The sequence below is a fragment of the Oncorhynchus nerka genome, linkage group LG14 (assembly GCF_034236695.1).
Source record: "Oncorhynchus nerka isolate Pitt River linkage group LG14, Oner_Uvic_2.0, whole genome shotgun sequence".
Lineage (NCBI taxonomy): Eukaryota > Metazoa > Chordata > Actinopteri > Salmoniformes > Salmonidae > Oncorhynchus > Oncorhynchus nerka.
Genome location: NC_088409.1, coordinates 39,285,890 through 39,302,726, shown reverse-complemented (window position 1 = coordinate 39,302,726; position 16,837 = coordinate 39,285,890). Strand labels below are relative to the sequence as shown.

General features: G+C 43.7%; 1 protein-coding gene across 1 annotated transcript; it reads right to left on the bottom strand.

Annotated features, from left to right (window-relative positions):
* Positions 1-1,062: 1,062 nt before the first annotated feature.
* Positions 1,063-16,811, bottom strand: LOC115141032 (calpain-7-like). The gene is made up of 19 exons (XM_029679607.2): positions 16,385-16,811; positions 15,940-16,048; positions 14,887-15,044; positions 14,453-14,520; positions 12,820-13,047; positions 12,457-12,543; positions 12,155-12,281; positions 11,689-11,868; positions 11,368-11,514; positions 11,041-11,147; positions 10,581-10,701; positions 9,329-9,573; positions 7,697-7,832; positions 7,515-7,590; positions 7,284-7,429; positions 4,748-4,810; positions 4,515-4,645; positions 3,611-3,703; positions 1,063-1,530 (listed from the first exon to the last, which is right to left on the bottom strand). Exons 1-19 carry the CDS (start codon positions 16,484-16,486, stop codon positions 1,386-1,388), a joined length of 2,469 nt encoding a protein of 822 aa, XP_029535467.1. The 5' UTR covers positions 16,487-16,811; the 3' UTR covers positions 1,063-1,385.
* Positions 16,812-16,837: the final 26 nt, after the last annotated feature.

The following is a 16,837-nucleotide window of genomic DNA, read 5'->3' as shown; positions in this document are numbered from 1 at the left end:
TTGACTTAGCAGTATTTGTCAGTTGTCAAATCTGCCTCGGGTTAAATTCCTGCCTTTCACCTAAACAATTGTTTTGTTCTCTCCCTCTTTACTGCACTTCTCTGTTTCTCCTCTACCTCTCCAGATCCCTCCCTCAGGCCTGGTAGTTCGTCTCTCTGTCCTGTGATTCTTCTTAGAGGTTGTGACCAGCTACTGCAAATGCAACACGCTCTGTTTTCAAATGCTCTCAGACAGGAGAGAGGCCAGATCTTCACCAACACAGACAAAACATTTTTTGATTTCCATCAATGCTATGTTTGAATACATCATTCCACATTTAGTGCAAGATGAGCAAAATCAAACCAGACTATTGCATTTGACATAAGTGGAAACAGCAGCAATAGTTGCCCTTTAACAGTCACTGGAAGGGGAAGAAAACATAAATGTAATTCTATGTAAAGAATGAAACGACAGAGCAGCCATTTTGCTAATGCAAAATAAGTCTACATGGTACGGGTGACTCCGCTCTTTCAGTAAGTCCACACTTTCCTTAGTAAAAATATGTTTGAGGAGTGGGTCTTGTCCACAAGACTGTATAGCATTGACAAACTGTTAACAGAGAAGGAGAACCCGCTGTAAAGCGGTCAAGTCCTTGCTGAAGCGTAAACAAGAGACTGGAGATGGCAGATACGTTTCAAATGTTGTTTTCCACGTGAGTACCCACACACACACAGTTGCAAAATTCCAGGAACTTAAATAAATTCCTTGGTTTTCCCTAAATCCTGGTCGGAGGATTCCAGGAATCTGGAAAACCAGGGAATTTATTGAAAGTTCCTAGAATTTTGCAACCACACAGACACAGGTCCTGCATGCCTGTCACACATCCTTATAAATGCCAGAGATTAGTCTTCATTCCTGTGCAACAGAGAAATCCCTGTCGTGGTGCGGTCTCCTGAGAAAGACAGTTGCAGTTGAGAACGCCACCCTTCGTCCTTGGTAAATACCAGCACTGCCTCTTGAGTACCTAGACTGGCGGTCAACAAGTGGCAAGTAATTGAACATTGAAAATCATAAGGGCCATAGTTGTTGTGATATCATTTACTGTATCTGTCATTATGGCAAAGGAGGAAGAAAGCACCTTCAACATTAGCTCTGAGGGTTACTACTCAGTCAGTTAACATTTTTTAGAACATGTTCTTGCACACCTCAGCACATAGAGGGCTATGTTCCATACCAAAAACATGTCCCTTTCCAAATACCCTTGATAATAATCAATAAAGTCATCAGTCTCTTTGGGGTCCTCCTGCAGTCGTGACAAGTTCCACCCAGAGTTGAGGGAACAGTGAGTGTGTCCATGTTGTGAGCAAGTTATTCCTGGTGTCACCCCTGAATCCTCCCCCCTCTCCTTACTGGAGCTGGGAGACCTTTAGGGGCGTTGCGCTGCTGAAGTCCAGGAAGAAGGGGCCTTCCTGTTTGGGCAGGAAGGTGGTGGGGATGACATTGTAGATGCCAGCAGGGACATGGTCTGCCTCCATGTAGCAGAAACCACACCTACAGAGGGGGGGGGTCACTATGGCTGTGTCTCAATAGTCTCAAATAGCACCCTTTCTAATCTCCATTCCTTCATAACATGTTACAATGCAGTCCACCACCATTTCTGGACATTTTCTGTTTCATAACCCACTAAAAATGCATGCAATGTGTTCAATAGCAGAGCAGATTATCTGATATTAAATACAAATTTAACCTGATTTAACCTCATCTACAGGATCATCTAATATCATGGTCTAAATGTGAGGAAAATGTTATGAATATCTTTACTTACAATTATTCCTGAAAAATAATTTCAGACGCACACAGCTGTCGTCATAAGATCTAACTCAAAAGGCATTCCTTTACGCAAACGTGCAGTAAGGCTCATTTCAGTACACCCTCAATCTTTGAACCAGGCTAACTCAATCAGCATAGACATCCCAGAGGTCAGATACGAGGTTCTCAGATGTGAATGTTCCCTCAGTTTTGTGACTGTAGCCACCACATTTAGGCAGCATGTCATCGGCTTTGGAGAATCATGTGTCCCCAATATATGTTCCAATTCTGAAGTTTAACCTGTGCATAACATTTTATGATGGATGCATTCAAGTGGTCACCCCGCCTGTTTAAGTAAAAAGCTGAGGGACGGGCCTGGAGAAATGTAACCACTTTCAAATTCATAGACGGAAAGGGGATACCTAGTCAGTTGAGCCATGAATGCAAGGACTGACCATAGATATCAAAATGATCGTTTCAACCATGTTGAGGCTATATAGTGTTTGTTTACATTTATGTTTTCCAACATTGGAGTTAAACAAGCTCAGAGTTTCACAGTAGGAATATGACACTCATACCCGGGTTGAAAATGGCCGATTTGGACACCGATAAGCGCCTACATTGGAACGCAGTAGCTGTACAGTAGGTCAGAGCTCAGGGTCTCCGCTTCACAGCTCTGTATGGGTTTTGACTGAGCCGTTTGGAACTTGAGCCCCCGCGCGCAACAAGATATTTGCCCCCATTCTATCCGCTAATTGGGCAAGACATTTTGTTGTCGGAGTGAGGAAAATGCTGTAAATTAAGAGGACTTGATGTATTTTGAAAGATGAAATGTTGAGGATTATAATAAATACCGCTGATGTCATACAAGCCAAACACCTGTGAGCCCAAATGTGCACTCCTCATTACCATACGAAACGCATGTAATATACAGTGTCAACGTTTATGATCACTATGTTTAATGTACAAGATGACATGGCGTTACACCTTGGGATGTCCTGAACAGAATGAGCCTGTTTGTTGTATTTGGGATTTTTTGGGGCGGGCTGAATTGGCTTGTGAAAGCCTATTGTAAAATAATATTTTATCATTTAATAATGCCCACCTGACCCAGATTGGGATTTATAATGGATCGTTTTTGGATTGCGTAAACAACAGTTATTTTGTGATGGCGGGGATGCAGGGCTGTGTTCCAAACAAAACACCTACCAGTGTCCTTGCTCAGCACAGCTAGGAGAGCTAAAAAAAAAAGCACCTTGTAGTTGAAAACTCGTCTTTTAGTCATAAAAGTGTATTGAAGTTACTTAGGAGAGGTGCGTAGACACTTGGAGACACCAGTTTGACCTCTCACTCAAACCCTTCATTTTTTTTGTCTTATGTTGGACCTACCCCAAATCCATTAATATTGTTATGTTAATGAATGAGTATTTTCAGATTTCATTATCAACAAATGCAGTAAAATTACAGTAAATGTAAAATGCACATCAAATCAACAGTATAATGTTTGAATTCAGTCGTGTCAGGTGAACTGTTAGATCCTCACCTTTAGTCCAATAATTTCCCCATAATCTCCAAACTGTTCCCTTTTAATTGCTACCATTGCTATGCATATGCTTTCCATATCTCTTCTGTCATAAATATTTCAATTTAGCCTTATCTATATAGGCCAATTCCCACGAGTGTAAAGGGTTAATATTAGGATTGATTCTGAACTCATCTGGAACTCAACACTATGTACTGTCCCTGAACACCTCTATGAACTGATAGTGTGTTTGTCTATCTCCTATGTTGCGTTTAACTCCTGTGAATCGTGGGTGAGTACCTGTAGTCGCCACTGTTCTTCTTCGGGTGGCCTGCAGGTCCTGGCTCTACTACAGTGGACACGGTCACCATCTCAAAGCCCACACTGTACTGCCTAGAGGGTGAGACCGAGACATGATAACAATAACACAAGCAACCAGAACCTGCGCTGCACTGCCTACGGAGGGAGAGAGGCAGAACCACATAACAACTACGCAGCACGTCAGATTCTTGGTAGGCCAGTACAATACAGCACCAACACATTAAAAGAGAGAGAGAAGAGAAAGAGAGAGAGTATTTAGTTAGCAGTGCTAATGACTGGAGGGAGAGAGGCAGAACCACATAACAACTACGCAGCACGTCAGATTCTTGGTAGGCCAGTACAATACAGCACCAACACATTAAAAGAGAGAGAGAAGAGAAAGAGAGAGAGTATTTAGTTAGCAGTGCTAATGACTGCAGACTGGAGGGAGAGAGCGAGTCATCTCGTTTTAATTAGGAGCACCAGATGAACTATTAAAGATGACCTCTACAGGATGACATAAGGGAGTGTATTAACACTGGAAACTGACTGTTACTCTGTCTGGTCACATTTACACCTGGTAATCGTATTCTGTGACGGCTCAAATTTTCTGGACGTGTCATGACAAAGTCTCATTGGAGTCAGACTGTCAGACACAATGCAGACCATGCATATTATTTACATTTTATTTACATTTTGCAGTCATTCTGTAGTCACCTCGGATTAGAGAAGGTTTGACGTACAGGATGAACACAAGTATTAAAAGTGCTGTGTTACAAGAAGACATTCATTTCAATGGAACACATTTTATATCCATCAATTGTGATTGGGCCGTAAAGTGTCCCCACTGGTTGTAGTGCCCCCAGTGGTGTGGAGGGCCCCTGCAGGCCTCAGTGAGTCTTACCTGGAGCCTCGTAGCTCTATGAGCATGGGTCCTGGGCGCTCCAGGTTAAACTGGTAGATTGGGTTGTGCTTGTACGAGTCCTTGTAGTTCCCACAGCCCCCCGCACTCGGCCCCTTCCACTGGCCATTGATCTGCACAGGGAGAGAGAGGGGGCTTTCACAATGTAAGATGGTGATTTTGTTATCATGCCAATAGAGAATTTGAACAAAGAGACAAGTGGAAGTAAATGTTACCCGTTTGGTATGAGTGAAGGGTGTTGGGATCTTGGAGAAGGAGAACTTGCATCCAGAGTAGACCTGTTGGAGGGAAACGTCTATTACTCTGTTGGAACTGAATGAGCAGGGATGTAATCAGCACAACATAGAAACATCAGGAAGAAACTCCAGGAAGAATACTGGCCAGCTCTTATTCAGACGGAAGAAATCATGTTCAATCCATACCTCACGAGAACTCTTCGGAGTATGAGACTGAACGTCAATTCACTAATTCTCCGGATGATTTTTAAGGGAGTGAGAGTGCAGTAATTGATTCACAGCCAGTTTGCTGCTTGCTAAGTCAAGGCTAGAGATATTCCTCTGGCGATTGGCTTTTCTCTTTCATTCTCAGAAAGACACACATTCAACTACTCTCAGGGTTTCTTCTCTTCTACGGAGGCCAAACATGTTGTTTTTGTGAGACTTCAGATAACAGCTCCTCAAAGACTTCAGCTCAGTTGGTAAGGGGAGTTTATGAAATATAAATGACCAAAAAAAGGTTTGGGTCACACACAAAGCCTTTTACTCATTCATATACAAACCAACGAAGTCTCACTCTCGCCATCTCTCTTTCACACACAGCAATTCATTGCAGAAAACTCACAAGCTCTCTTTCAACTGATTTCCCAGTTCTGCAAGTGGGTTCTGATACAGAACTGTCTCTAATGAAATAATTAGCACACCTCATTTAAGACTCAATCTGCATGGATATGAACACACACACTCAGACTGCAGGACAAAGGAGGCTGCTTCATGTATAATTCTACATTCTGAAACAACAGATCTAGTTTAATATTCCTTGTGTGTACAGTATATGTACACGACCGTTCAGAAGTTTGGGGTCACTTAGAAATGTCCTTGTTTTTGAAAGAAAAGCTTCTTTTTTTTGTCCATTAAAATAACATCAAATTGATCAGAAATACAGTGTAGACACTGTTAATGTTGTAAATGATTATTGTAGCTGGAAATGGCAGATTTTTTATGGAATATCTACATAGGCCCATTATCAGCAACCATCACTCCTGTGTTCCAGTGGCACGTTGTGTTAGCTAATCCAAGTTTATCATTTTAAAAAGCTAATTGATCATTAGAAAACCCTTTCGCAATTATGTTAGCACAGCTGAAAACTGTTGTGCTCATTAAAGAAGCAAATAACTTCTTCTGAAACACATCAGTCTATTCTTGTTCTGAGAAATGAAGGCTATTCCATGCAAGAAATTGCCAAGAAACTGAAGATCTCGTGTTGTGGAAATTTCCTGTATTACTAAGTGAAAGGAGAGTTTACAAACCACACACCAGTCAGAGTTATACATAAACTTCATATTTGAATTAAATGAGCTTCACCATAGCCCTGTGACTCTCAGATGAATTCAGTATCTATAAATGAATTCTGAGTGTGTCAACATAATGGCAACTGAGATCTTTTATAGCAAAGATCCACCCCTCTCAACTCACAATGACGAACCACAGATAATAGGAACTTCACAAAGGGCCTTTTACTTGAAATATGAGTATCCCATAGCCAGATAGCATTAGCTATACATTATTGTTCAGATTGTAATCTTGTTCCTGGTACTTCTAAGTACCAAAACATTACCTCATCCAATGGCATAAATCAATTGTCAATTCTAGATACCCCCATCTCAAATACACGCCCTCCTGGATAAACTCACAGAGGGGCGTGACTGGCACACAGACATTGTGGAGCCCTTCACATGGTTTAACAGATACATTGGAAGACACTGTTCAATTCTGACTTCTCCCTTTCTGATATTCTGCATATTACCAGACAGATAAAAGACAAGCCTGACCTCTCCCCTCTCTGGGCCCCAAGTGACTTTTCCCTGGAGAAGAACGAGGAAAATGCAACTGCCAACATTATTATCCAAAAGAAGACATTCTAATGACAAATATCTCACATTATTATGTAAATAAAACATCTTATTTATCAATGTTACCTAATTAATTCTGATTCTGCTACAACACTTGTACAACGCTGTGTACTACTCCCTTCACAGAACAGCGCAAACTGGCTCTAACCAGAATAGAAAGAGGAGTGGGAGGCCCCGGTGCACAACTGAGCAAGAGGACAAGTAAATTAGAGTGTCTAGCTTGGGAAACAGACGCCTCACAAGTCCTCAACTGGCAGCTTCATTAAATAATACCCGCAAAACACCAGTCTCAATGTCAACAGTGAGGAGACGACTCCGGGATGCTGGCCTTTTGAACTGTAGTGTATGTACACTTGACACTCATTAAGTGGAACAAGACTCTTCTCTCTCTTCTCCTCTATCCTTCATCTCATGTGCCCTCACTCCATCTTCCCCCACTCCCTCTTGTTCTTCACCCCCACCATCCCACTCTTTTCTCACGCTCTATTGTGAGATGCTTGAAGCATGCTATATGGTCACTTCTGCACCGCAGTACAACAGGATCGCAGTGTTTACCTGACAGCGACAGATCTGACACTCAGGAGATGTATCTGACACAATATATGTGTGTGTGTGTGTCTCACCCTCAGGGTGTAGTTGATGGTGTTCTGCTTCTCGTACTGTGACACCACCAGTGTGAATGTGTGTGTTCCAGCGCTGGTTAGTCTCATCTTGGTCAGGTAGTGGGGGCTGTTGATCCTGATCCCATCTATGTAGGGGGGAGGGTCCGCTGAGGAGGAACATACAAGACAGTCAGAGGAAACACACACACACACACACACATAGATACACACACAATTCCAAGAGAAACTCACCAGGGTAGTAAACTTTCTTTCCCTCTGTCTTGTAAACCACCAAGGTGATGAACTCCTTGTTTTGTGCAAAGTCGTCCTTAACATCAAAAGGACAAAAACAGAGCGATTATTGTTTCTATGGGAAAAAATGAGACATTGTCTGATACTGTGTGGTGGTGAACAGCCAGACAGACGGTGTGCACCTTGTCAGTGATGTGTCTGGTCAGCAAAACCCAGACAGCAGTGCCCCCTGCAGGACAGGTCACCTCCAGCCGGTACTGAGGGTTGTTGGCCAGGCTGTAGGCATCCTTCACAGGGCCCTGCTTCCCATCCCAGCTACTGCAGGGACACACACAACCAGAAATATACTTCACATATCAAAACACATGTGTATTTTTTTATATACACACAGTGCATTCGGAAAGTATTCAGACCCCTTGACTTTTTTCACATTTTGTTAAGTTATTATTATTCTAAAATGTAATAAATAAATAAACATCCTCAATCTACACACAATAGCCCATAATGACAAAGCAAAAACAGGTTTTTGGAATGCTTGGCAAAAAAAATGAAATACCTTATTGACATAAGTGTTTAGACCCTTTGCTGTGCGACTCAAAATTGAGCTCTGGTATATCCTGTTTCCATTAATCATCCTTGAGATTTTTCTACAACTTGACTGGAGTCCACCTGTGGTAAATTCAATTGATTGGACATGATTTGGAAAGGCACACGACCTTCTATATAAGGTCCCACAGTTGACAGTGCATGTCAGAGCAAAAACCAAGCAACGAGGTCAAAGGAATTGTCCGTAGAGCTCCGAGACAGGATTATGTTGAGGCACAGATCTGGGGAAGGCTAGAAAAAATATTCTGCAGAATTGAAGTTCCCCAAGAACACAGTGGCCTCCATCATTCTTAAATGGACGGAATTTGGAAACACCAAGACTCTTCCTAGGGCCCGCCGCCTGATCAAACGGAGCAATCGGGGGAGAAGGGCCTTGGTCAGGGAGGTGACCAAGAAGCTCCAGAGCTCCTTCTGTGGAGATAGGAGAACCTTCCAGAAGGACAACCATCTCTGCAGCACTCCACCAATCAGGCCTTTATGGTACAGTGGCCAGACGGAAGCCACTTCTCAGTAACAGGCACATTGACATCCTGCTTGGAGTTTGCCAAAAGGCACCTAAAGTATTCTCAGACCATGAGAAACAAGATTCTCTGGTCTGATGAAACCAAGACTGAACTCTTTGGCCTGAATGCCAAGCGTCACGCCTAGAGGAAACCTGACACCATCCTTACGGTGAAGCATGGTGGCTTCGGGACTGGTCTATGAATGTCCTTGAGTGGCCCAGCCAGAGCCCGAACCTGATCGAACATCTCTGAAGAGACCTGAAAATAGCTGTGCAGCAACACTCCCCATCCAAACTGACGGAGCTTGAGAGGATCTGCAGAGAAGAATGGGAGAAACTCCCTAAATACAGGTGTGCCAACCTTGTAGCGTCAAACCCAAGAAGACTCGAGGCTGTGATCGCTGCCAAAGGTGCTTTAACAAAGTACTGAGTAAAGGGTCTGAATTACTTAATGCAAATGTGATTTCTGGTTTTTATTTGTATTAAATCTGCAAAAGAATTGTAAAAACCTGTTTTTGCTTTGTCTTTATGGGGTATTGTGTGTAGATTGATGAGGGGGAGAAAATGATTTAATCACGTAACAAAACGTAACAAAATGTGGAAAAAGTTCAGTTTGTCTGAATACTTTCCGAACGCACTGTATCGTACTTGGTTATAGGTATAGCAGACCCTTGTGGGAGATATGAGAGGGCTGTTGTTGACTGACCTGTGGATACAGGAAGACTCTCTAAACAGGGCGGGGCTCCAGCTTAGGTAGATGACATCATAGTACTGGCACAGGTCCTCAAACGTGATCCAGAACACGCCATTATCAAACTTCTGTGCGGTCTTGGGGTCAAAGTTGAGGTATTTGAGAAGTTCTGGGGTCCAATTTTTCTCATCCCGTTCACTGAAGCGGCCTTTCCACCTCAGGTGGCTCCACGGGTTCTTCAGCTGTAGGAACCGCTTCCCCTGAGAGCCAGATCAAATGGCACAGAAGCTTAGCATGCAGGAAGAACACCATTAACAATACGCAAAGTTACAAAGTTATAGTTTTGTCTCATCTTGATTATTGTCCAGTCGTGTGGTCGAGTGCTGCACGGAAAGACCGAGTTAAACTGTAGCTGGCCCAGAACAGAGCAGTCTTGCTCTTCCTTATATTCAGAGGGCTGATATAAATACTATGCATGCCAGTCTCTCACGGCACAATGCCTCTCCCCTATTTGACCTAGATAGTTTGTGTGTATGTATTGATATGTAGGCTACGTGTGCCTTTAAAAAATTATATGTAGTTCTGTCCTTGAGCTGATCTTGTCTATTAATGTTCTGTATTATGTTGTTTCATGTTTTGTGTGGAACCCAGGAAGAGTAGCTGCTGCTTTTGCAACAGCTAATGGGGATCCTAATAAAATACCAAAGACATAAATGGAATTGACCAGATACAAATAAAACACAGCATGCTATACTATGAGTGGTTATGCTAACCAAGCTGCTGTAACAACTGAGTGGTTATGCTAACCAAGCTGCTGTAACAACTGAGTGGTTATGCTAACCAAGCTGCTGTAACAACTGAGTGGTTATGCTAACCAAGCTACTGTAACAACTGAGTGGTTATGCTAACCAAGCTACTGTAACAACTGAGTGGTTATGCTAACCAAGCTGCTGTAACAACTGAGTGGTTATGCTAACCAAGCTGCTGTAACAACTGAGTGGTTATGCTAACCAAGCTGCTGTAACAACTGAGTGGTTATGCTAACCAAGCTACTGTAACAACTGAGTGGTTATGCTAACCAAGCTACTGTAACAACCATGAGTGGTTATGCTAACAAGCTACTGTAACAACCATGAGTGGTTATGCTAACAAGCTACTGTAACAGCCATGAGTGGTTATGCTAGCAAGCTACTGTAACAGCCATGAGTGGTTATGCTAACAAGCTACTGTAACAACCATGAGTGGTTATGCTAACACCAACACTTACTTTGTGCTCCCGGATATCCAGGACAGCATAGGCATGCGTTGGCACAAGGCCCCACCTCTCGCCTTCCTCCTCTGTCATCACCCCTGTTGCCGTGGTGATTAGGACGTCGCCCCGGTGAAACCTGTCATCAGAGGAGGGGGATGTGAGAGTAGTAGGTCAGCTATCTTGGCTAGGAGACAAAACTTTGTGGTATTGATAACCATGTCTATTACCATCTGACAGCAAATGTAATCATGAAAAATCATGGAGGATGGAATAGTAGCATTACTCGGTGTGTGTGTGTATGTATCTTTTTGCAAATGTAATATGATTTGTGGATTCAAATAAAGTATTTAAACTGTGTAAGACTCTTAGTTCTATAGCTCTTAGTGTGAATTCTACAGAGCAGATGGACTATGTAGGCCCTTAAGTGTGTGCATGGGTGAATTAATGAGTGTGTGTTTGTGTCTGCGTGTCTCACCTCTGGTAGAGCATGCGGAAGGTGTCGTCCTTGATGAATGACTGATTGTCTGAATGCATGGCGATACGCTCTGGGATCCAGCCAGTGAGTGCGTGCAGATCGATGTTCTACAATACAATAAGACAGAAAGAATAGAGATCACACTTTAGAGAACAGCAATAACAAGGTGGGGAACAGAACCAACTGTCCAATCACGTACGGTGGTTGAAATGTGGAATTTAGCACACGGTGTGAATGAGGGAACTCGTTAGCTCTGAAACATTCGCTATTGGACAGAGCAAAGTACAGGGGATAGTACTAGTACTTTCACAGGGGGAACTCCCTCACCGAGTTGGAGCCGGGGAAGTCGTAACCTCCCATGACCTTCATGTAGGCCTTCTCTATGAGGGAGACCCACAGCTCGTTCCTGTTGCTGGAGTAGGAACACAGCAGCTCTCCATTCTGACCACATGGCAGGAAGTCGTCTATAATGACCTGCAGAGAATAGGAAGGGGAACACTTACAACAATACAACCCATTGGTAGACACTGTCAGCGACATGGCAGCTTTACAGTGACAGTCTAGTCATTTAGAGAGTAAGGTTTTCTAGCCAATCTCAATGACATTGAGCACCAGTGGACCCAGTTCCCAGGTTTTGCACTGTGTTACCTTCCTGGGCACACCGTTGATGTGAAGCTTCACCATGTACTTCCCACAGGGGTTGTACTCTGGCTCCCCGCGCCGGTTCTGGGGGTAGATGATGCTGGTGATGAGCTTCTTGTTGTAGCGTCGCTCATAGGCAGCGCTGATGGCTAACGACGCCACGAACGAGCAGTCAGACACCACCGTCTAACGGGAGAGAGTAGGTGATCAACAATAAGAGTATGAGACTGACATCTGACCACCAGGATGGGAGGTATATCTGTCAGTTTTATCCATCACATTGAGAGGTATTCAGTTTAGAGCAGATTGTCAATAAAGTAGGTAGTTCAAAACATACGTACAAGTGGCGCCATCTGATGATGAGTCAATTCCAATACACCTTAAATAATTCTGTATTTTACAGGGTACATTTGGGAACATTTTCGTCTTGATTATTGATAGTGAATATTGACGGCTGTGTGTGTGGCCGGACCTGTTTGATGCTGAAGCTGGATACAGATAAGATCATGGTGGGGTTATTGCAGATCTCGTCAGGGCGAACCCAGCGGGAGAAGATGGTTTTCTGCTTGGGAGACAGGGCCAGCTTGCCTAGTTTGTCCCTGGTAAGCATCCACAGAGAATAAAAAGTCTGATGTTTATCACAAATTAAAAATTAATGCAATCAAGTGGCACTCCAGATAGTATCTGCTTTCTGGTTGCTGGTAGAAATGTATTACGTGTGTATTCTACAATCCGCACACCCACTTACTAAGGAACAAGAATATCCTAACTTACGAGAATGGAACAGGAAAGGCAAATCTCTCCTTCAGGTCCACACTCATGAAGGGGACGAAGGGTATGCCGTTGATCTTGGACGTGCTCCTATGTAGAGAAGCGGAGACGTGGATCAGGAGAAATGTAACGTGTGTACCTTACCCAGCAGATGAAAATGTAGATGCGAGTCAAACCTGAACCTTTACCAAACAAAGGTGTGTTACTGCCTAACCTTTAGAAAAACAAGTCACACACTGGCATTATGCTCCTAGAGAAATGGGGATTATTATGGAACCACAGATCATTGCTTCTTGGGAGCCTAAACTCAATGTGTTGACCATGTTCTATGATTCTATGAGTCCAGATATATCCCAGTCTGCTCACCTGAGCACCTCGATCTCTTCTGAGGTGTAGCGCTGACCCTGAGGCTCGCTGGACTGGACAGGCCTGACTGGCTGGGGGCGGTCCTGGAGAGAGAAGTCAGGCCCCAGGGGGAAGAACTGTCTGACGGGACAAGGCCCCCCACTGGGTTTGGCCCCTGAGGGCCCCGGCCTGTCCTGTGGCGACTGGGCTAAGGGACTGGCGGACTGGGACTCCTTCAGGCCCTCCGCCCTGGAGAGAAACAAAGGGGTTGGTTGGTTGGTCGGTCGGTCGGGTTGGTGTTCCTTGATCAACAGTGCATTCGGAAAGTATACAGACCCCTTGAATTTTTCCAGATTTTGTTAAGTTACAGCCTTATTCTCAGAATTAAAAAAAAAAAAAAAAATCCTTATCTACTCACAATACCCCATAATGACAAAGCAAAATCAGGTTCAGAAATTTTGCACAAAAAAATAAAAAACTGAAATATCACATTTACATAAGTATTCAGACCCTTTACTCAGTACTTTGTTAAAGCACCTATGGCAGCGATCACAGCATCGAGTCTTCTTGGGTATGATGCTACAAGCATGGCACATCTGTATTTGGGGAGTTTCTCCCATTCTTCTCTGCAGATCCTCTCAAGCTCTGTCAGGTTGGATGGGGGGTGTCCCTGCACAGCTATTTTCAGGTCTCTCCAGAGATGTTCGATCAAGGTTCAAGTCCAGGCTCTGGCTGGGCCAGTCAAGGACATTCAAAGATTTGTCCCGATGCCACTCCTGTGTTGTCTTGGCTGTGTGCTTAGGGTCGGTGTCTTGTTGGAAGGTGAACTGTTGCCCCAGTCTGAAGTCATGAGCGCTCTGGAGCAGGTTTTCATCAAGGATCTCTCTGTACTTTGATCTGTTAATCTTTCCCTCAATCCTGACTTGTCTCCCAGTCCCTGCCACTGAAAAACATCCCCACGGCATGATGCTGCCACCACCATGCTTCCCCATAGGTGCCTTTTAGCAAATTCCAAGCTGGCTGTCATGTGCCATTTACTGAGGAGTGGCTTCCGCCTGGCCATTCTACCATAAAGGCATGGTTGGTGGAGTGCTACAGAGATGGATGTTCTTCTGGAAGGTTCTCCCATCTGTCAGAGTGACCATCGGGTTCTCGTTCACCTCCCTGACCAAGGCCCTTCTCCCCCGATTTCTCAGTTTGGCCAGGTGGCGAGCTCTAGGAAGAGTCTTGGGGGTTCCAAACATCTTCCATTTAAGAATGATGGAGGCCAATGTGTTCTTGGGGACCTTCAACGCTGCAGAATTTTTTTGTTACTCTTCCCCAGATCTGTGCCTCGACACAATCCTATCTCGGAGCTCTACGGAGAATTCCTTCGACCTCGTGGTCTCACAGCAAAGGGTCTGAATAGTTATGTAAATAAGATATTTCTGGTTTTAATTTATAATACATTTGGGAAAATCGCTTTGTCATTATGGGGTGTTGTGTGTAGATTGATGAGAATTTGTATTTATTTAATCCGTTTAAAAATAAGGCTGTAAAGTAACAAAATGTGGAAAAAGTAAAGGGGTCTGAATACTTTCTGAATGCACTGTATACAACACTAGAAATGTAGAAATATTACACTATAGAGAGGAGGGGTGAGTGACCTCCTTACCTATCGAGGGCCTGACGAGCCAGCTGCTTCAATTTGCCCTGCAGCCCCTGGTCTGTCGTATCATGAGACTGTGAGAAAAGAAAGTGGGAGAAAAGGAGTGAGGGGAAAGTTACACTTGACACCTGCCACACATTATGTACCCTAGAGTCTAGGTCAAGAGGGGTGTCAGTACATACAATGAAGACTGGTGGGTTCATGGCCTAATCAAAATAAACTGTTCTTATACTCATTCCTGACCATACCTCCATTGGACCTGGTGATGACCCAGGAATTAACATCCTGTATAATGTTTGATACAGTGGTCTGAATAGCTGAGTACAGCTCATTTTGTTGTTGTTGATTTGCTCAATACAAGAGCATCGGTGGTGAAAGTTGCCCCTGTAGTCACACAGCAGGCCTAAAAGAAGCCTGGGCCTTTCCTGAACAGTCCCTACCGTCTGGATGCAGAGTTCCACGGCCTGTGTGTAGAGCTCGATGGCCTCGTCCCCATTGCCCTTCTCATCCTCCTCAAAGGCCTGAGTGACCAGGAAGTGGGCCCGCTCCAGATCCACCTGCTGCTTGCTCTTCAGAGGGTCGCTACTTTGAGCTTGAACTGCATGGGGTAGGACACAATGGAACACTAAAAATATATATTTTCAAATACACTGGATCGGTGCAGTGAAATGTTGTTTTACAGCCATGGTAGTACTGTGCCCCTGGAGCAAATAAGGGTTAAGTGCATTGTTCAAGGGCACCGACCAATTTTTCACCTTGCCAGCTCAGGTACCTTTCGGTTGCTGGACATTTACATAAGTATTCAGACCCTTTACTCGGTACATTGTCTTAGCACCTTTGGCAGCGATTACAGCGATTACAGCCTCAGATCTGTAATCGCCTCAGGTCTTCTTGAGACACCTGTATTTGATGGAGGCCACTGTGTTCTTGGGGACCTTCAAAGCTGCAGAAATGTTTTAGTACCCTTCCCCAGATCTGTGCTTTGACACAATCCTGTCTGGTTTTTGCTCTGACATGCACTGTCAACTGTGGGACCTTATACAGGAGCCTTTCCAAATCATGTCCAATCAATGTAATTTACCACAGGTGGACTCCAAGCTGTAGAAACATCTCAAGGATACACCTGAGCTCAATGTCAAGTCTCATTGCAAAGGGACTGAATACTTAGGTAAATAAGCTATTTCTGTTGTTTTTTCAAATAAATTTGCAAACATTTCTAAAAACCTGTTTTTGCTTTGTCACTATGGGGTAGTGTGTGTAGATTGCTGAGGAAAATGTTAATGTAATTAATTTTAGAATAAGGCTGTACCGTAACAAAATGTGGGAGAAGACAAGGGGTCTGAATACTTTCCGAATGCACTGTAGGCTACTCACTGCTAGGCTTTATGAATATGGGTCCATTCATTCTGGATGGAGTATGAGAGTGAATGAAGTTGGATCAGAAGTGGTTATTGAGGATCACCACTTTCCCTACACTGTTGAGTTGGACTCACCAGCATTGTGCAGGGCCTGAACACGGTCCAGGTACTCATTGACTTTATCCTGGATGCCCTCCAGTTTAGACCCTGCCATGCCGGCGTAGATCAGGGCTTGTGCCGCCTCCTAATATCACATACAACACCAACATTATTGCTTTCAAAATGACAAATGTATTTTTATGTAGCAAAATACAAACGTGTCTTAACCATGGGTCAAGTACCTCTAAGATAGTAACTAACCCTATAATATTTGAGTTTCTGGATATCCCTTAAAGGCTGAATACATACCGTTTGTTACACAGGTGTAAACACTGGGATGCCACTTCTAAAGGCTAAAAGTGCATCAGTGATCAAGTCGTCTATTCCACAATGGTGACGATAAGATGCAGGTGAAAGTAAAAGCCAATGTGGAGTGCGGCAAGTTATTCCACAACCTCCATTTCAGAGTCCTTAACGTTACCTTATAATAGAAGACCGCTTCGTTGTATTTTCCATTCTGGTCGCAGATGACAGCAGTTTTAGCAAATTTAACTGCATCGTGCTCCAGTGCCGTGCAATCCATTTTGTTCTAACGTTTTTTCATACGCCTTCATACAGCCTGGAAAATATGACTGTCCCTGTCATTCGCAACTAACTTTAACTAGCTAGCGGCGTTAGCTAGCAAGCCGAACTTGATAGAACGTCAGACAGCTAAATCAAAGCAATGAGTTACAGTTCCAAAATTTGGGTTTTTAAAATAAGATTATCAAATGAATGAAATAGAAACAACCGCCTTGACAATATCCGTAAAACATTATGATATACAGCTAGCAAGTAGACGAGCTACTTTCTGCTCGATAACAACAACATAAGTCATTTCCATGATTTAGCTTCCGGGTAGCTCCAACGATGACGAGAGCTTTTACCCTCCAAT